A 21102-nucleotide genomic window follows, 5' to 3' on the forward strand; every position below is an offset into this window, starting at 1 on the left:
ATACAAGGCTTGTGGAGCCAATGCGGCCTGCAGGGTTTGGTCTGAAACCACTTAACGAGCACAAGGATCACGATTAGTGTTTGTAGATCGAGGATTGCTGTCTCAGCCCCCACATGAACATGAATGACCTGACCGATGCCGATGCCTGACAGGCATTTCAATCACATGTACTTAAAAAACAAAAAACAAAACATCTAATGGTTAATTTAACAATCTGCTAGTCTCTGGATTAACCGTTCAGTATCCAAAATGTCAGGAAAAAGCACAGAAAGTCTTATTTCTGTTGCTCGCATAGCTTTGAAACATTCAAGGAAAGGTCTGTTCTTCATTGTTCCCTGTGCTGTTGCTCCAGCTCAGTAATTGGACCTTCACTGTTTGGCCCTCTGCACACAACTACAGGGGATAGCTGCTTGGCAAGCATGTGTGTGTATACACGTGTGTGTTTGTGTGTCTGTGTGTGTCTGTTTTCTGAGGTTTGGAATGATTTACACAACCCCACACTCGATTAATTCCAGTATGACAGAACAAACTTGCCTGTGTGTATGCATGTTGGTCTTAGGCTGAGAGAGGCGCACAGACTGAACAGTGTTGCCTTACTAATAGGTCGCTCAGTTTTTTTTTTCCTGTCTCTCGCACTCTTATGAACACACATATACAAACACACACGCCGTTCACATTTGTGCTTATGTTTCTTATTAGGTTCCATTTATTTAATCTTATGCCAATCTTTCCTCCAAGTTAAACACTGGGACACAAGAAGGGTGTAAAGTCTGTGCAACCCCCCCGAAGATGTTAGCCCAGTAGCAAACCATCCTAGTATACACTATTATATTTAGAAAAGTATGGATTTTAAATGGGATGCCCTTCTCTAAAAGTTACCTAATGACCATGAAAAGGGTTTTCTTGCAACTTTTTGGAATGAATTTTTTAAGTTCCCCCCCCCAAAAAGTGTGAAAAACAGCACATCCTGAGCTCTTCATGCAGCTTTACTGCTGTGATCAGCTGAGGTGTTTAAGCCAGTGGTTCTAAATCCAGAACACCCTTGTCGCTGAGTAAGAAAGGTTTTCCAGGACAGTGTCCAACAATATCAAAACAATCTCCAGGCTGGATTTCCTCTCTGGCACTCAAACCCCAGTGGAGAATGAGAATCTGGGTTGCATGTGAGAAGAAAATGAAGAAGTGTAGGACGAAGTTTTGTGTTTCTAATCAAGAGACGCCGCTCTGAAAAATGAATCTGTCAAGCTAGAGGCTGTCCACAAACAACAAGCCGCCGAGGCTTTCGTGAAAGCGGAACAAACAAGAAGTCGAGGATTCATTCATAATGTAATCGGCCTCTCCAGCCAAAGCGAGACATGGATTTTTACTCCATCGAGTCATTCTTGTCTTTGGATAAAGCCTAAAAGGTCATCTCCTTTGCATCTGATTCACATCCTCCTCAGCTAGGTTTCCTTACTCCCCTCATTGTGATATGTTAAAACAAACTTAACCTTTTAGCCCCATTTTTGTTTTGTTTTGGCAAAAGAATTCCATCAAACCTGTTAAAGGCACAAACACCCCTAAATGCTAATTTTTTCCTTTTTTCCCCCGTCCTTTGTTTATCCTCATTGAATTAAAAAAAAAAAAAACCATCAGCCCTCTGCATCACTAAAAATGATCATCTCTTACTACCTGAGCTACCTGAACTGATAAAGTGAACATCAGATGATAACAGCTGATTTCAGTGCCAGCCCACATCAGCTGATAGCTCCGCTGAAACATATCCAAAAGGGAAGTAGGGCAAGCTAATGAAGCTGCTTTAATCTACCTACATACAGCTGTTGCTGCTTCTGCAAGCCGCTTTACAACCCACCTTTTGCGACTTAGCCACATGTTGTCACTGATACTTGAGCTTTTTTTCTTCAGTGAGGGTCTTGCTGCTGCTCTTAAGGACAGAAGATACCACCAATAAAATTACTGCAGCTGGTAATTGTCTTCTGAGGTCTGACATTAGTTTAAGTTGTAAAAACACAACTTGTAAAAATGAGGATTAATGTTTTAATGGTTTCTCATGTTTCATACTACATCTTTGCTGGGCGACAGCCAAAAGTGCAAGTCATGGTTGCAGCAAACTTGTAAAAGATCAAATTAAATGTTGGTACTTTTTACAACCATTAAACACAAGTCATGCTCCCTACCTCCAGCTGCATATTCTGAAGATTAGTGAAAAAGAGGATTTCAAAAGCTATTCTTTTAAACAAATTCTGCCACAAACACAGGACAAACCACAGTGTTCAGCATCTATATGAAGTAATCAGTGTCATGTCCCGCAGCCCGCTGAAGTCAAGCCAAAACATACCGATCATTTCAGCTACTGCCTGACTCGACTCTCCCATGTGGTCCAAATGGCTGACCAATTAACAGCAGCTTAACTCTTGAGTCCAAACAGCTATCTCTCTTTCTCACACACACACACACACACACACACACACACACACACACCTGCATGAACACATAAGCAGAAAAGCGGATGCACACAAGCATACAAAGTAATGGACATGCTGATCCACAAGCACTTAGACCCAGTACCACACACAGACAAGGACACACACACACACAGATACGTACTCATTAACAAAGGCTTAGCATAGCAGCGCATATACCCCCAGCAAAGTGGAGCACAGTCTGCCTGACTGGCCTCCCACAGAGGGGGAATACACCTCAGTCACCTGATCCTCGGCTGCTCTGATCCTGGATCAACTAACTTTGGGGGCAGTTAACAAGAAGGCTTTATGGGCCGGAGAGCATTTCTGGTAGAGAGTGTTGCTTCAAAATATCCCATTTAAGAGTCTGAATTTAGACTACAGTGTAGATATGTCATTACTCTACTTTACAAGATTTTTCATACGCAAAAACCAGAATTAGACCCACAAGTCTACTGGTCTCACTGCAGCATCTTTGCAATCTCTCTCACCACTAGGTGCCACCACTGGCTTTATTACCTTAACATGTCACAGTCGCGGTTTTAACTATATTTTATGCACTCTGAGTTAAAAGTCTTAAGCCAAGGGAGAGTAAACATGTTCATCTTGTAACAAATTGACTCCAGTGAAAGGGCTGATTAAAGTCTGATGTGGGGCTGAGTATGAAAGAAATGCCTGACTTTGTCAATTGTTTAGCGCGGTTGGAGTGATGTGGCTTCACTCTGTCGTGTGTATGGATTTTGGGCTGCGGTGTGTCACAACAGATGTACTTCAGAGGAATTTTTGGAACTTGCAAAGAGAGGGAAAAAGAGCAGTCAGACCGAGAGAGAAAGCGATGGAGCCCACCTGAGTGACAAGAGGCAGCTGAGTCCATACATCTGGAAACCAAAATGAAAACCTCCACTAAAGCGCGTCTTTACGCACGCACATTTTCCAAGTTAAAATCCCCCACCCTGGTTCACAGATTCCCCCCCTCCCTTTTTCTCTTTTGGGGAAAAAATGCCATAGTGCTTCAACGAAGTCTTTTCTTTATGTTCTCGCCTGTTTGGCCATGAAGTAAACTGAGAGACAGGTAATCTCTCTTCGTTCTTGTTGACGCAGAAACCATGACTTCACAGCACTATCGAGAACGCGCACACCACAGTGTACAGAACAAAATGAATTACCGGGTCAAACACTCACCTTTAAAGGCGCAACAATCGATGCGGGGCAGCCCGAATATTCCTTTTATTAAAATATAATCACGACTGTGGAGGCATTCGTGCTGGCCGCAAACGCAAAGTCCGTCCCGTTCCGCGTCCCGGATCAGCTCAGTGATGATGTTTTCAGTGCATAATCGTAAGTACAGAGAGAGATAATGAGAAGAACTCTCACCAGGGCTGAGCGCTGCGCAGCTCTGGCACCAAGTTAAGAGCGTCCAGCAATGACATTAGCACTGCACTGCGCCTATTGGCTGGGTTGCCCACCCCCTATTCCTCTCCCTCCCTCCTCCATACAGAAACGCACACACGCCCCCTCCCTCTGTTAGAAAGTCTACTGTATACCTCCAAGCTATGAGTTTATGGCTATGTTTAGGAAATAAAAAAAAGATCACCATTATCTCATACAATAAATGTGAAAAGCGCTATAAAGGATGAGAAGGCCACCACAAACTCACTAGTGATTATCACACAAACAACATTTGAGGAACAGAGCAGCAACTGTGCGGTTAAATGCTCTTGGGTTCACCTCTTCTTTATAATTTATGGCTTTTACAAGAATATTTGATAGAACAGACTCCCACACCGACCCAACCCCAGTTTCCTTTCCTGTCTGTGGCATGTATGGCACAGTATATCACATGCTCCATGCAGCAAAGCAGCAACCTCATGAAACTCAAAACTGACAGTCTGCAGTGATGTGTAGAAGTGTTAGGCACTGCGCAGCCCAGAATGAAAGCATGTATGTTCACAAGCTTAGTGATCCAAACTAACTTCTTCTAAATGCAGACTCAAACCAATATTCGTTCACTTTAATTAATATAAGATTATACACATTTAAAAACATCTTTTATACATGATGTCATTTTTTGTAACCCACCACAGTCCCACACTTTTGGCTGAATCAAAGGTTCCCTTTTATAGTTCACTTCAGTTTTACTCACAATTAATCAGTTACCTCATATATTTGTTCTTAATTCAAAAAAACCCTCTTAAATTTTTATCTTTTGCTATTGTTACTGTTTTTTCTGTATTTATACCTGTATTTGCTATCATGATTTTTCCTCAGACTTCTTTCTACTGCTCATCACATATTTACCGAAGCAATCGTCTTTCTTCCTGTATACTTTGGGTCACCTTCTAATGTTTTAAACGGGGCTATATAATAATAAATAAAAGTGACTTGACTTGACAAGAGGTGTTATCTCCATCAGCACCTTACTGATGTTCACACCTCAGTGCTCAGCATCCCACTGGTTAATTTATGAGGTTTTGCTTAGATGGAAGTATGTAGGTGTATGATAAAAGAGCAAGGCAGCAGTAAATGTTCTAGATAAAGAACTGTGCTCAGCTGTCCCGGCTGTAAGTTAGAATCCGCACTGACAAAACTTTATCAAGTCACTTCTTTGGAACCTAGGGAAACACAAAAGCTTTGAACTGTAAGATACAGACACACGGTGGGGGAAATAATTATTTGATAATTATGTGATGTGGGGCTGAGTATGACCAAGCCTCCCTGCTGAATTTGTTCATCTTTTTGTAAGTGAGCAAACTTAAAGTCTGTAATAAACTTTTATAGTAGTATCATTTTAACAGAGAGAAAGAGAATATCAACCAAAAAAATAAAAAGAGCAAAAAAAAAAAAAAAAAAAAAAAAATACATTCCTTAAAAGTTACATACATTAAAACAAAACCTTATGTAACTTAAAAAATTTGTTTTTTTAAATATACTCACCAAAGAAACTGTCATTGAGTGAAAAGCCCAACCAGACTTCTGATTCCCACAGATTGGCTGTGTAAACATGTGGCACACAGATCACAATCAATCATTAAATCAATTACAGATACTTTTGATCTTAACTCGTTATATGTCTAAAGCAAAACTTTCCATAAATCAATTTCTTCCATTCCAACCTCTCCACCACCATGAGAAAGATCAAAGAGCTCAAAGAAAGTCAGAAACAAGATTGTGGACCTGCACAAGGCCAGAAAGGGCTACAAGACCGTCAGCTTGGTGAGAAGGTGACAGCTGGTGGTGTGATGATTCAGAAATGGAAGAAGTCAAGCATGGAGTTGGAAACCTTATGATCTGGCTGCTTTTCTGCTAAGGGTATAAAACGTATACACCCCATTGAGGGGCCAATGGATGGGTTCAAGTACCATTAACTCTTGGACAAAAGCCTCCTTCTCTCAGCCAGAACCCTGAAGATGGGTCCTGGATGGGTCTTCCAGCATGACCATGATGATGAAGGAGCACAGTAAGGTCATGGAATAGGCTAATGAGTCTCCATACATCAGTCCTATAGAATATCTGTGGAAGTTGCCAAAGGGCAGCCACGAAACCTACAGGATGTAGAGTTTAAATAAAGAGGAATTGCCCAAATCCTTCCTGAGATGTGTGCAAACCTGGTGACTAACTGCAAGAAACTAATCAATTCATACAAAAACACAATATGTTTTTTCTGGATTTTTGATTGATATTCTGTCATTGTCCATTAAGATAAAACTACCATAAAATTTAGAGGCTGTTTATTTCTTTGTAAGTGAGCAAACTTACAAACTCAGCAGGTGATTAAATGCTTATTCAATTCAGGGGCAGCTGGAGCCTATCCCAGTTGTCACAGGGCCAGGTACACTGTGGTCAGGTTGCCAATCTGTTGCAGGACTCTAGATATAATTACTATACTATAATCATCTGATGCCGTTGCATCACAGCAAGAATCACCTGGAGTCATTTGGTCATTTGGAGTCTTTCTGTGTGGCATTTGCATTTTTTTTCTATGCCTTTGGTTTTCCTTTGGGTGCTCCCACAATCCAAACAAATGCATATCAGGTTAATTGGCCATTCTAAATTAATCATAGGTGTGAATGTGTTAGCCCAAGATGGCCTAGTGACCTGCCCAGGGTTTACACTCCCCCACGATGTGTAAAACTGGTGCTAAAGTTTAAACAAAATGCCTACTGGCAAGTCAAAAATCACCATATGTGCCTTTTGATATAAATTTTTTGCTTCATGGTTTACAAAAACTGTCTTAGACACAGAAATGGATTAACGTCAAGTAATAATTTGTTGAGCTGTGTGGTTGGATTGAATTTAGTCCACTGCCGTGGCGTCGGGGGAGAGAGGATAGCTGTTTGAATGTCGGTGAAGTTGGCAGTGTGACAGGCAGAGCGGGTCAAACAGTATGGCTTATTGTCCCTGCCAGCCAGTAAGTCAGCCCACACAGGGAGGGACCCATGGACGCCCTTGTTCACCCTGCTGGCTGCTGCTCTGACACTCTGACAGCTTGATTTACAACTTATATTCACATTTCATATTTTTGACTTTGAGACTTATAATGAGCTCAGCTATGGAGAAAGTCTGAATTCACAGATCGCCACTGATGAAAATGGGCCCTGGCAACAGTTTTACTTTGTTTCTGCCAAGAATGATGCACCAGAAGTGAAGTGAGGCAGAAACAACTTTTTTGCCTAAATGGCTGAGCACCACATGCACATTTGGAGTTTTGCCCACCTCAACTTTTAATGTGGAAATCTGATCATTTAGTGCGTCCTGATTGCTCTCTTTGCCACCTGTTCTGCTCACCTCAATGCAGCATAGAGCCGGCCTCTGTGCTTTGGCTCGGCTCTTTGTGCTCGCACACAGACATCTGTAACATTAGGCCTGTTTACAGGAGACACAGAAAGAGGGAGAGGGGGTATAAAAGGTAAGCCTATAGGCCTACACATGCAGCCAGAGAGGAAGCGAGGATCAGCGCAGTGGGGAGAGCACAAAAGGCACAGTAAATCCTGCCCCCCGTCACCTTGTGGTGTGCGGAAATACAGCAGAGTGGATGAAAGTGTCATAGTCAGGCACAGCATGTTTAACATCTCTGATCCCATCTTTTCACTCCCTCCATTCTCCTATTCTTCTGGTTTCTTCATGGAACGCTGCATTAAAAACAGTCCACACTGATGTGGGACTGCGCACTTTGTGATGGTAGCTTGGGTGTCACAACCAATGAGCGAATAACAAACTGCTGCACAGAGGAGTTATCTTCCTATCAGCAGATCTGGTTTTCAGAGAGAGTAAAAGTACATCTGATATGAACCCCATCAGGCTTATCTGTGATGCAGCGGTGTATTTATCATATTAGCAGGACTGGGGAAACCCGATGGTTTTGCCTCACTGTGTTTAAATAAGGAGACTAGTATATATGTGTGAAAGTAGCAAAGCTAAAACTTCAACTGGCCTGAAACATGAGATCTGGTCATTAAAAACAATGGAAATCTACACACCGTGTCCTTAATGTGACTAATGAATTTCTGCATTTATGTGACATTTAACCCCGTGAAACTGTGTCAGAAAGATGAGCCACTTTATGCCTGGGTCAAGCTTGGAAACCTACAAACACCAACTAGTCCTCCTGTAAAACCAGATATTTGGCTTTGAAACCATTGGGTATCAGAAACGCTTCAGGTAGCTGGTAAAATAAGCAAAATATACATTAAAAAAACAATATTCTTTCCTGATCACAGCTATTGGCTACTTCTTTCTTTGACCTTGTATAACCCAGTTCCAAAAGGACCTTTGTGAGAATAAGGAAAGTGATTCCAGATTTGGCCTAAAGGGTAACTGTCAATCAAGCCGTGGGAATCAAGTATGCGTTTCGTAACGCTTCAACTATCCCCAGAATAAGTGTACAGAAATGACCTCTGAATCATCTCCACCTTTGCTGTTCAGAGTGACTAAAAAAAACCTCAAGGCAGAGTCAGTTTTCTTCTTAACTGAAAAGCAAACGGATATCTGCTTTTACACAATAGGTTTAACAGTACATACGTCAGGTCTAGTCAGTTACTGTCACTCAGGTTTATCTCAGTGTAACCATGTTTTCTTTCCACCCTGTCATTTGTCTATCTGCCTGTGTCATCTCTGTCTTTACCACGGGCAGGACTGGGGTCAGCGGGGAGCTCTGTTGTCACTGTGCTGTCATCAGGTCCTGCTGTTCATTCAAGTCAGAAATGGTTCAGTAACTGGCCTTTCCTGTTTAAGTAACGGTGAAATCTAATTTAGGCAACACAGCTCGATCATAGCTCATGAAAGCACAGAGATAAGAATAAAAACATTTTGTATTTTCAGATAAGCAAAGCCTCTAGCTAATGGCAACCAGCATCCAGTCACATTAATTCAAGTGTAATTCATATACACATTACTCTGATGAAACCTACTCTACACTGTTAATGTGACAACAATGCTCGGGCCCATGGTGCATTCCATTTGAAAATGGGAATTTCTGAGTTCTCAGTCTGAATTTTCAAGTCAGATTTTCAACTCATGGCTCATTTTTACTTGCCGCATGGGTCTCTTTGGTGATGTCATTGCTTTTGCACAAAGCATCGTAGTATCCGCTGTAGTATCCTCCTGAATGATAGGGATAGCCGCTCAGACAAAACCTACACATCAGCCCTGGTATAGAAGGAGAAGTCAAAACCAGAAGTGAAGCAGAGCGAAGAGATTCCAGAAGCTGAGTTGCACAACTGGTCAAATTAACACCTATAAGCAGCGTGCACCAGCAGATGTGCGTTATGGTGCGGTTCGTAAGGGTGAGAACGGCAAGCATGAATGGGGGCATCAGAAGGTCAGAGCAGCCCCGCCAAGTCCCACTTTGTAATTCAAAGTGGTGACAGTGTATTCACAAGGTAGTCCCACATGTTTTATTTAATATATTTTTGCACCAGATAATCACCAGAAATCTTGTTTTTTTCCTTCATTTTTCAACTTTACTACTAGAATATGCTCAACACGAGAGTTACTCACTCCCAGAGAAACAGCAGTTTGTCATGGCTAAGAGTTTGCCTCCAAATCCAAGTTTCTTTGGTGAGTATATTTAATTTTAGGTGTTTTGCTTTTTGGCTTGTCAACGTTAGCATTCCATTTAATGCAAGACTGAATAATGCATATAACCTGCTATTAGCTTGTTAGCGCTAGCTCTCCAGCTCTGTCTTCGTGTCCAAATGTGGTTTTGCCTTTGAAACAAAATTCCACAAAATGGCTACATCCGTGTGTTTTTTAATGCCGGGACGATAAAATCAACAGTTTTTAAAGAGAAATACAAAACTAAGAATGGCAGGTGGTCCTTTGTGTGTGAACTCAGGTCTGACACAAGAGAAGGTTAACCAACTAATTCAACTAATTCAGGTATTTTTATGAGAGGAAAAGCTAAAAGTGAATAGAGTGGAACAGAGCTTTTCCTCATTTCTGAAATTCCTGTCACCTTTGAGAGGTAATTGTTGAATGAGGTAAATCAACAGTCAGTGCCCCCCTACAGGGATACATAGAGATACACAGTTTCCTGACTCACTTGTGTGTGTGTGTGTGTGTGTTTTCTCACAGGTGTGTAATAGCAAGTGAGCGCACTGGTTAAATGTTAATCTCATTAAGTGGATGTGTTGTTCATAGCTCAAGGCACATTTAGTTTCTCCCCGCACACAAGCAAAACGTCCTTAATTAGACTGTAAGAACACACATCACATCAGGCATGCTACCTCCAACCTGTGCAGGACCTCCAGCAGCTACCATAGCTGGCATACCTTAGCACTTTGTCAGGCACTTGAACCCCGAGAGCCAAACTGTTCAATTCTTGAGTCTTTAACCATATTAGGGCGAGTGGTCGTTAAGCTCAGCTCAAATGAATTGAAGTCACCACATCATTGCTTGCAGCTTCCTGTTGCCCCCACTCCCTTCTCCCAAACACAATTACTGGACCTGACAGTCAGTGCTTGGCCAAAACACCCAAATTAGCTTACATAAAGGATTTAATGGTGGTGTTTAAGGCAGGCCGTGCCTGGGAGTACATGTCTGTAATAAAGTCTGCAGTGTTATAATGTAAATAAGAGATGATATCACTGAATTATGAAGTATTTAAATGCTTTATAAATTGCTGTCCAACACATCTGGTTTTGGATTTGTTTTTCTGGGAAAAATCATCCAGTGCGAGATAAACTGGACAGATATCATCAGATCTGTCAATCCTTCCTGTACAATAGTACACATTCCCATCAGCTACATTGTAACTGTGCAATTAGACTCAGAATGTAGATCCTTAACTTGAAAATGTACATAAATAAAAAAAGGATCAGCACTGGGTGATTTACATGACCCTGAGGTGCTTTTTCCCCTCTCGGGCAATAGCACCTGATCTTTATTTATTTTGTTTGATTTCTATTTTTTTTTTTTTTTTAATGGGATAAGCTTTAATTGCGTTGAAAAAATTAAAGAAATTAAAAATTATGTGCCACGATCTAAGCTAATGCATTTCAGATTGGTTGATGATGTCTGTCCCATTTCATAAAGAAGAAGGTAATTAAAGAAAAAAAAATTCTTGTTTGAAAAAAACCCCTAAAATGTTCTTCCTGGTGTTTGTTTTGTTTAATTTACTGAATGGCCCAGACTAGAAGCATAGGGCTGTAATTGTGGTCAGAGGCTCTTTGGTGCCCTCCTTTCCTGGACTGCTACCCTGTGGGCTACACTGTAAGATGATGAAATCCTAACTTATCAGCAGTGTTGGTCGTCCTCGGGACTGGATCACTGTGATGGGTCATAGGAGGAGCAGACTCCAGCTGTAGTTAATGAGGTTTACGAACATCATGAGTAAACTCAGTACGACAGAAAAGCATAGTCACATGAAAAAAGTACACTCTGTGACTCAGTAGAACCACCTTTAGCAACAATAACTTGAAACAGTTGTTTTCTTTATGACTTCATCAGTCTCTCTCATTGTTGTGGAGGAATTCTGACCTACTCTTCTTTACAGCTTTGAGTCATTTCATTGCAATTTGAAGGCATTCGTTTATGCACAACTCTCTTAAGGTCCCATCACACTTTTCAGTTGGGTTGAGATCTGGACCGGGACATTGCTTTTCTTTTTCATCTATTTTGTTGTAGATTTGCTGCTGTGTTCGGGATCATTGTTGTGTTGGATGATCCAGATTTAGCCGAGCTTCAGCCGTTAGACAGATAGCCTCACATTTGACTCTAGAATACTTTGGTATATAAAGGAGTTCATGGTTGACTCAGTGACTACAAACCTCCTGGAACAAGCTCAGATTATCTCCCCTCCATCAGCTTGTTTAAAAGTTGGTATGAGCTGTTTGTGCTAATATGTTGTGATTGGTTTTCTCTAAATGTAACGCTGTGCATTTCCAGTTTGGTCTCATCTGACCAGAAATCTTTCAATTTGTTTATGAAACCTAAGCCATGCTGCCATGTTTGTGTTCTGCTCGTGTCTGATTCAGGTTTGTGACCATTTATAGGTTGATCTAAACGTGCCATCTACTCTTAAGTCAATAGATTTTAAAGTGATTACCTCACTCTTTTGGGTTAATACTAAACCTTTCCTATATGATGCTGTCTAATCATTAAGCCTTTGCTAACCCAACCATACATGATCAACTCTCCATAGAAGGAAAATAGCTTGTCAAAAAGTAATAGTGTTATTTGTGTTTCACCTTATTAGGTTAACAGATGAACCATTCTTTAGCCTCCTAAGACCCGAACTCTTTCATGGCATGCATTTTTAATTTTTCTTTGCTATTTGGGTTGATTGGGACCTAAAGAATGTAAAAACAAAGAATTACCAGATTTTATTTTTTTTTACCTAATTTTTGTTTTTTGAGAAAAATGAGATCCACATATGAGGACATTTGTTTCAAATTATGATAGAACAGTGTATATAATGTCCTCATAAGTGGATATCAGACCCTTGTAGAGAAAAATTAAGTATTTTGGTCTAGACGTCCCAAAATGTGATGTCCACATATGTGGACGCCAGGTCCTATGAGGTTAAAAGAAAAGCATTATTTTGAGCTGAACATCTATAATAATGCAGATATGTGAGGGTCACAAACTATACATATAAACAGACTAGAATATAGAAAGACAAGTGGGGGCCTCAGTGGTATGTTGCAGTCATACAACTGTGGAACGGTAGTGTTTATATGCAAAAACATTATGTGTCTTAAAGGTTCACCTGCAGTAGAGGTGGAATATTCCTATGTATGCAGGAAAAGGGGTTTTGCCTGCTTGTGCACCTTTTTGAAAGTATCTTATGTACTGGACAAGCCTCCCTCCTCTTTCTGCTCTCCCCTTCTCAAGGCTCTGGCTACAGGGAGGAAGTGTGTGACAGCATGTAGCTCCTGGGCCATACTGAGGAATTTCTTTTACTCACACACATGCATACACACACAAAATCCAGGGGATATGTCAGCCAAGGGCAAGACCGGAGATCAGAGGGAGGGTGAAAGCGAGGAGGGAGAGGAGCATGAGGGACTGTGAAGAAGGAAGGAAAGGAGAGGAGAAAAGAGACCTTGGACTGTGCTCTCGACTTGGGAGGCCAAGGAGAACAAATGTCTTTGACAGTCCAGAAATGAATTTTCCTGTCGTTACAACTGCAGCCAAATATGTCAAACCCTCCCTACAGTCCCCAGACCACAACACGTCAAAGAGAGATAAAATATAGGAACACAAAATTTTCTAAAAACTCTTTGAAGGTTCCCTAACTGAGGTGTCCTGGAGAACTGTCCTTTCCTTGCAGATTAAGTTTTCACTTCCAGACTGCTGCTTAAAAAAAAGAAAAGAAAAGTGTTATCATATTTTCCATCAATGACTTATCAAGGAAGTTGCCATAATAAGTCTAGGAGCCTTTCAGAACACTCATTTTATATACGATGAGGTTTTACAGCTTTGTACTCTTTGTTCCTGAACAGTTCAACATTTTGGGAAGCTTAGTCTCATTTATGCTGACCTAACATGTCCTCAGCCTAGGACATCAAATACTGCCGGCATGCCACTAAAGTCACAGAGATTTGCATAAAGCACCTTTTGGCATCTGCGCATTGATGTACAAACCACCACAGAACTGGATGCAAATAAATAACAGTCCACTTTAAGAGCAAAACGTCTATCTTGAGAAGTTTCAGGGTCTTGATTATCCTCTGCTGTGGACAGATGGACACGAACAGCTGAGGACACCACGACTGAGTAATCATTCCTGTTATACTTCTCTGAAGTCTGCTGCCTGGAGTGCATGCGTAGTTGGTGTATGATAATGTAAAGTGTCCTCACAGTCTCAAAAAATTGGCAGGCAGATGGACATCTGGACAAACCCTTGTGCTCAAATAGTGAACACGTCAGACCCAAACAGACCCAAGCAGACTGGCGGAGGCGGAAATTATAATACCCATTTAAGTCTCCTGTTTGAGAGTGTTGTGGGTTTTTCTTTTGTGCACTTTGTTTACTTAGCTTTCCACTCTCCTTTTACTTTGGTTTGTTAGTTAGCCACACCATTACTAGAATGAATAGGTTTAGAAACGAAACTACTTGGATAGGAAAAGACTGCGATTGGGCTACAAATATTCATAAACCTAAATGAGCACATAAAAAAACAAAAACAAAACTTTAAGCAAGTGGTTTTTAGAAGGGTCCATACGAGATGAGCGGTTAGTGAGCCTTGTCTTACTATTGCCTACACCTGGTGTGTCAAAGGAGAGCCTGCGTCTTTGACAAAACAGCAGTAGTTGATACCCAGGAAATGAGAATAGTGTTAAACGCCCATGTCTGTACATTAAACAAAAAACTGCAACTAGCCATTAGTCAGCTTAGGCCTCAGTCACACAGGCCTAGAGACCAGTCACCAACTGCCACCAACTTGGAGTTGCAAAGAGTGTACTGCACTGAGCACCTGCTTGTGATTGCTTTGGTCACTAGCAGATAGCCACAGTCACTGGTGGTTTGTGTGGGAGACAGTGACTTGTTTGGAAACAGTCACTATCTAACCATCCAGCAGCAGTTAAACCCAGAAAAGGGGCTGTTTTTGCAGCCAAATTGATGTCTTTCATACAAACTGCGGTTACTGGTTGATGAAGCAGTCACAAGGAGGCCTATGGTGCACGACCTTACTTCTGGTAGTCGCTGAGAAAAACCACAAGGAATTAAGATTTTTACCAATCAATCGGAGTTGCAAGTGATTGCCAATTGGTCTCTAGACCTAACATCAAGATCCAAAGCCATCTTAACTACTTTCCATTTTCTTTGCACTAAGCTAACAAAGCTTTTGAAGTATTAGCTTTATTTATTTATTTAATGTTTTTTTGTACAGAATGTAACAGTTTGATCTTAGCTAACTTGGCTTAAAGGAGTGAGTAGAACAGTTTTCATCTTTGCATTTGCAGCACAGTAAGAAGAATTTATTTTTCAAACTTGTCTCATATCACCCTTCAAACATAAACCCAGGGCCTTAAGAGGTGAGAACCTGGCTCTGATAGACCAGTGAAACCCAATAAGAAACACATGTTACACACATGAACCGTCACCGATGTATGAATGAGCACGCCTACCCAGACTTATTCAAAGAAACTCGTAGAAGTGTTATGTTTCAGATGATATATGCACAGAATGTATACATGCAGGACATAATCAGTGATCAGCACCTCATAACATAAAGGTTATGATATATGCAGTGATGATGCAATGCTGAGTTTCAGGCTTTCTCCTCAAACTACACCCAATGAAATGTGTATGTGGTCCAACAGAAAACCACTCTCCCACAGGCTTAAGAATGAAAACAAGTGCAGATTTTGGCCAGATAATGCGGTCATTATTTGCTTGGAGAAGAAACAAAACACTCTCTGGCAGTAAAATTTTGTCTGGCATTTTCACGGAGCCCTGTGTCAAATCATATTGATTTAATATGCATGGTTTGGATTTCAGCAGTTTAGATTGATGCATCTTTTTCTACATTATGTCTGTTGCTCACTGTTGCTCGATATTGGTTCTGTTTAGAGCTCTGTGGTTTGAACCCGAGTTGGTCTGACTCCGTTGTCAGAAAGCGCAGTTGCAAAACACAATCCAGATACACCAGAAAAGTAATCAAAATGCACTAATACTTTCACCAACACAATCATGTAGGAATAGTAGGAATGTCCACTCTTTGACTTCCAACAATCATTAAAAAAAAACAAACCAAATAACCAAATGAGCTCAAGATAGATGAAAAACATATAACCAAAGAAGTTGCTTGATTTCCTTAAGGCTTCTATGAGCTTGACTTGGGAGTTTAACATTGCTTTGACTCATATTAGTCCATAGAAGCCTCCACAAGAATTTCTTGACCATAAAAGACATAAAAACTAACATAGCAGAAGACAAGCTTTGAACAATCTTCATTTTTGCTGTGTTTCCACTAATTTCAGGCTGTCATTAAGTCAGAGAGCTTTGTGTAAAGTTCCTGCTGTAATATACTGGTTGCTCTGTCACCCCTCATTGGGCTCACAGGCTTCTTGTGACACATAAGCAACCACAATGTTTAAATTAAATCGTGTAAACCATTGTTTTACTGCTTAACTTTTCAATGAACATTAAAAAAAATGTAGAGAGTAGAAGCCAACTGGTGTAAAATCACATCAGTCTGTGGCTTGGTTTTCCTCCAGACTTCCCTCAGTTTTTTGAGTCACCAACCACCACTGGTCCAGACACAGCACAAAAAAGAATACAACTTGAAGGGAGCTGCACTTTGAGTTACAAAGCAAAACATCAGCCTGTTGTATTTAGCTTGACAACTAGAGCGTCACATATTACAGCCTCGCAATGTAAGACGTCCCGGCCTCACTCTATGTTCACTACATAGAATGTTCTTGCACTCAGGTGAGTATGGTGCAGCTGGATTTATCCATTCACCATGTGTTCGGGTGTGGATGTGTTTTGGTGTGGGTCTCGGGGCCCTGGAGGCTCATCTGCGCAACACGTGCCGGGGAGGTTCTGTCATCACCTCTGTGGAAAGAGTGGAAAGAAAGAAGGGAAGAGCAGAGACAGACCGAGAGGAAAATCTGGGGAGGAGAGGGCTATAAAAAGAGAAGGAACGAGAGGGTAGGACACACAGTGTGCATGCGAGAGGCTAGAAGTCTCTGGGGTGGGATGTGAGAAATCTCTCTCTGTTGGGTTTAGCCCTTTTTACAGAAATTTTGGCTTGTGTCCACTGAACATGCCTCTTGTGGGCCTGCTCCATCTATCATTCTGTCTCTAACACTTTCTCGTCCCTCTCTCGCTCCATCTTTCATCCATCTCTCAGAATTATTGAAAGCAGCAGTGAGTCAAATCCGAGCACTCTAATCACATTATTGGCCGAGCGCAATAAACAGAAAAAAAAATTATTTTGATAGATTTTGATATACATCGTTTTTATTTAATCAGTCACTCTACAGCTGTACAGAGGATGTCGAGTGACATGCAGTGAAATACAGCACTTACTTATAGTTATTGTAGACCCCGTTCTCTCTTTGCACATAATTAGCAACAATTCCAGTACTTGTTTAATATGATTAAGACCAACTTTTTTTTGGTTCACTAAAGAAAGTCTTACACAGTGACTCACCAAGTTAAATATCGTCCACAGTTCCCGCAAAGTGATAACAGCTCAGCAGAGCACGCACACAATTTCGCAAACAGTGCAAACTAAACGCTGTGGCTGATGGTAAAGTGTGTCAGTGCTGTAACGCTACACCTGCCCGAGATCCCCTGAGTCTGCTGCTGGGTGTAGAATAACAGACAGGTGGGATCAGGTGTGTGTGCACAGAAGAAACGGAGCAATGAGAAGGCAAGAGAGACAGAAAGACTGTTAAGAGTGCTGTTTTTAATTCACCCGCAGTCCCTCAGTGCATCTCCAGACGAAGTAAGCAAAGATGCAAAAAGATGCAACCCTCAGGAATATGTGTGTTCGTGCGATCTTATCACTGTTCACGAGTCTTATTCAGTTAGTGTTACGCCAACACATTTTAAGTTCTCCCTTGTGTATAGAAATTACGATTTACCAGTTGTTATTTTAGGCCTCAGTGTTCAGTTAACCTAGTCACCAGGGTGGAGTTCCCCTAGTGCTGGTCCCAAGCCTGAATAAATGGGGAGTCGTGCGTCAGGAAAGGCATTCGTTGTAAGATCTTTGCCAAATCAAGAATGTGGATCACCAAGAATGTTTGGCAAAGACGGAGGAGGAGGAGGAGGAGGAGGAGGAGGATGTGTTCAGAGGCAGTGAGAGAGGAGGAAAGGTAGGAGTGTAGCGATGACAGTAGGGACTTTGTGGATGTCGTGAAGGAGGACATGCTGAGAGTTGGTGTGACAGAAAAGGATGAAAGGGATAGGGTGAGATGGAGGCAGATGAAGAGGAGCAGTCCAAAGAAGAATAAGACATTGTTCATTGTTCAGTTATATCATAAATGATTACTCATAACTGATAACTCATTTTTATGATCATACATCAAACCAAACTGTTCTCAAATTGTGTGATGTACTTTAGAAGTTTTTGCTTTGCAGTACATTCAGTCCCTCTACCTGATCTGCGCTGCTGCTCGCCATACCACATTAAAGTCTAATGAGGCTTTTAGTCACGAGAATGGTGCCGTGCCCCCCTCTAGCTGATATTCGCAGGTTGCCTGAACAGCCACTGATCTCTCCATCTAATCACATCTCTGCATCATTAATGGGGGCTTTTAATGCAAACGCAATCCGTGAACGCTGACGTACACATGCAGGCACTTAGTCAAAAACAATCACGCACACACTTATGCATATGGCACACCACCATAGATTTCTCCAGCCGAGCACACCACCATCTCTAGAAATATGTAAACAAGGCGATGACCAGGAGGCTTAGTGTCGTCTTCTGCTTTTTGGTTATTTAGCTGATGGTGCTCCTTTTTTATGGGAGGACTGTGTTGTCAGAGAGCTGGTGTTTTGAGTGGGTATGAATTTATGTAACTTTGAAGCCAGAGCAGAGTAGAGCAAATGACTACACGGAGGAGAGAGATATATCAAAATATACAAAGGGAAAGTTGGCAAGAGAAAGCCAAATTAACCCACTGATTCTAACGTTAATCCGGGAAGCTTCTGCATCTGCACCACACCTGGTTTCAGGATCCCTGTAGTGTGTGTGGATGTGTGTGCGTGTTATGATGATATGCCAAAGCAACTTGCTGTGTTCTTGCTAGCTATGACTCACCGTTACTGCCGCACCAGGCTGCAGCCTTGGCATCACACACAGTCAGCCACCATGGCAGCCAACTCCCCCAGAGTGTGTGTGTGCACGTGTCTGTTGTGAGGGAAAACGAGCAAAAAAAGAGGAAAGGAAAAGAATTTACATGGAGAAAAAATACAAACACTAATGAAAAATGTGTTTTTTTTTTCTTCCCTACAGGTCACGTCTTTCATTTTGGTTAGTCCTTTTTAAGGAACCTTTAAAATCATTTGAAGGAACATAACCATCTGTGTGCAGCAGCAGGGAGGACAGGAATAGAGATTAAATCTGCTGCTGAGTCTCCAAGGACCAAAGCCATCAGAAGATGCCCCCGTGGATAAGCTCCTAATTTTACCCAAATGCTCCTGCATCCTTTCATGTCTAATTCTGGTGCATTTCCTAGATAGGCAAATGTTTAAAAGTTGGGAAGAATGATGTTAAAATCAAAACAAAAACAAGAAAAACACGACGGTAACGCTGAATTAATTTTGCAGTGACACACTCCAGACATGCTATATTTTTTTTCCAATGCAAATTTTCCATGTCTCATTCTGTCCCTGGAACAGCTTGAAGCTCAGCTTGAGAAAAACGGAAGCCACACTGGCCAATGCAGCAGCAGGACTTAATGATTAATTTACCAACAGATGACATGAAAAGTCTACAGGATATACACAGATTACATAAGGTGAGAGATCGTTCTGACTACTCAGTGTTGATGATGAGCTGGTGCTGTCTGTGGTTAACTGACTGCTTTGTGCACACAGTTTGTACATGTGCTCATGAGTGTTTGCTGAGTTATGTCATGCAAGTTCCATGTGCTTGCAAACAAAAAGCGCAGGACGATTTGTAAACGTCATTGGATTTTCATCTGTGGAAAATTGCGCTTTTTCTAGTACAGTTTATTAAAATAACAGCCTAATTTTTAGCTTATAAGACGCAGCAACAATGCTATTCCTATGCACTTAGATAAAAGGGAATGTTTAATTTTAGTTCTAATAGAATTATCTATCATGCCATTCTTATTAAAATACAGATATTTCAATATTCATTTTAACATCATATTATTCCCTCATCTCCCCTCAAATACGGGGTCCCTCAGGGCTCCATCTTTGGTCCAGTTCCATTTTCTTTGTACGTGTTATTCCTGGGTTATCGACACCAAAAGGCATCTCTTACAATTTTTACTGATGATACACAGCTCTACATTTCTGTTAAGCCTCACAACCTAAAGCAGCCTCTACTACTTTAGCAAATGCCTTTATTAATTGACAGTCAACCTTAGCAAAACTGAAGTTGACGTATTTAGCCTATAACATCTCTAAAGAAATCAGTCATTACATCGCTCCCCTCACCTACAACATAAAATGATGGGACCTTTGAATCTCATATCTGAAAACTCATCCAGTCTTGTTTCATCTATGAAAAAGTGCAAAAATCAAACCTCTACTGTCTTTATGTATGCATTTTAATTATCTTCCACCTTCATTATTGTGACTCACTATTCACATGGATCTCACTTATCCATCTTCAGTTGGTCCAGAACACCGCACTTAGGCTACTTACAAAAACTAACCAGCTGTTTCAAATCACGCTACTCTTGCTTCTCTTCACCAGCTTCCAGTAAAGTTCAGAAATTTTTTTAAAAACTTTTATGAATAACATAAAAATCTGCATGTATAGCAGACCTACTGAGACCTTGACCTCTACAATCCTCTCATCAAGGTCTCTTAACTGATCCAGGTTCTCATGTTAGAGGGATCACACTTTTCAGGTTGTAGCACCAAAACTTTGGAACAGACTTCAGGACAACTGAATCTGTCTTTTTGTATCAAATGACTGTTGTGGTATGTAAGGTATGTACGTATGGTATGTAAGGACGACACAAGAGATCCCAATATTTTACTCCAACTTTAATCTCGGTTTCACACAACCGAACACTCAAGGCGCCAAAAGCTTAACACTCTCACTTCCCCTCACACTGGGTGTGAGTGGAGCCACCTGGTGGTCCACCACACTGTTAACAATATTATATATATATATATATATGTATATATATATATATATATATATATATATATACATATATATATATACATATATATATACATATATATATATACATATACATATATATATACATATACATATATATATATATATATACATATACATATATATATATATACATATATATATATATATACATATATATATATAATATACATATATATATACATATAATATATATATACATATATACATATATATATATATATATATATATATATACATATATATATATATATATATATGTATATATGTATATATGTATATATATGTATATATATATATATATATATGTATATATATATATATATATATATATGTATATATGTATATATATGT

The 21102-nt window shown here is 40.6% G+C and overlaps 1 protein-coding gene across 6 annotated transcripts in view; it reads right to left on the reverse strand.

The window, feature by feature from the left end:
* The window catches only part of prickle1b (prickle homolog 1b), a 76203-nt gene that overhangs the window by 22576 nt on the left and 32525 nt on the right, over nucleotides 1–21102 (reverse strand). For 2 of the 6 annotated variants that reach the window (XM_019346870.2, XM_025899360.1), the window contains exon 1: nucleotides 18682–18729. The exons of 3 other annotated variants lie outside the window; for them this stretch is intronic. In XM_019346870.2, the coding sequence (XP_019202415.1) occupies nucleotides 18682–18714 (33 nt within the window). In that variant the 5' untranslated portion in view covers nucleotides 18715–18729. Of the gene's footprint in view, nucleotides 1–3641; nucleotides 3877–18681; nucleotides 18730–21102 lie in introns of those variants that run through there. One more of the 6 variants, XM_005455627.4, reaches the window with a different exon arrangement.

The sequence above is a fragment of the Oreochromis niloticus genome, linkage group LG17, assembly GCF_001858045.2.
Source record: "Oreochromis niloticus isolate F11D_XX linkage group LG17, O_niloticus_UMD_NMBU, whole genome shotgun sequence".
Lineage (NCBI taxonomy): Eukaryota > Metazoa > Chordata > Actinopteri > Cichliformes > Cichlidae > Oreochromis > Oreochromis niloticus.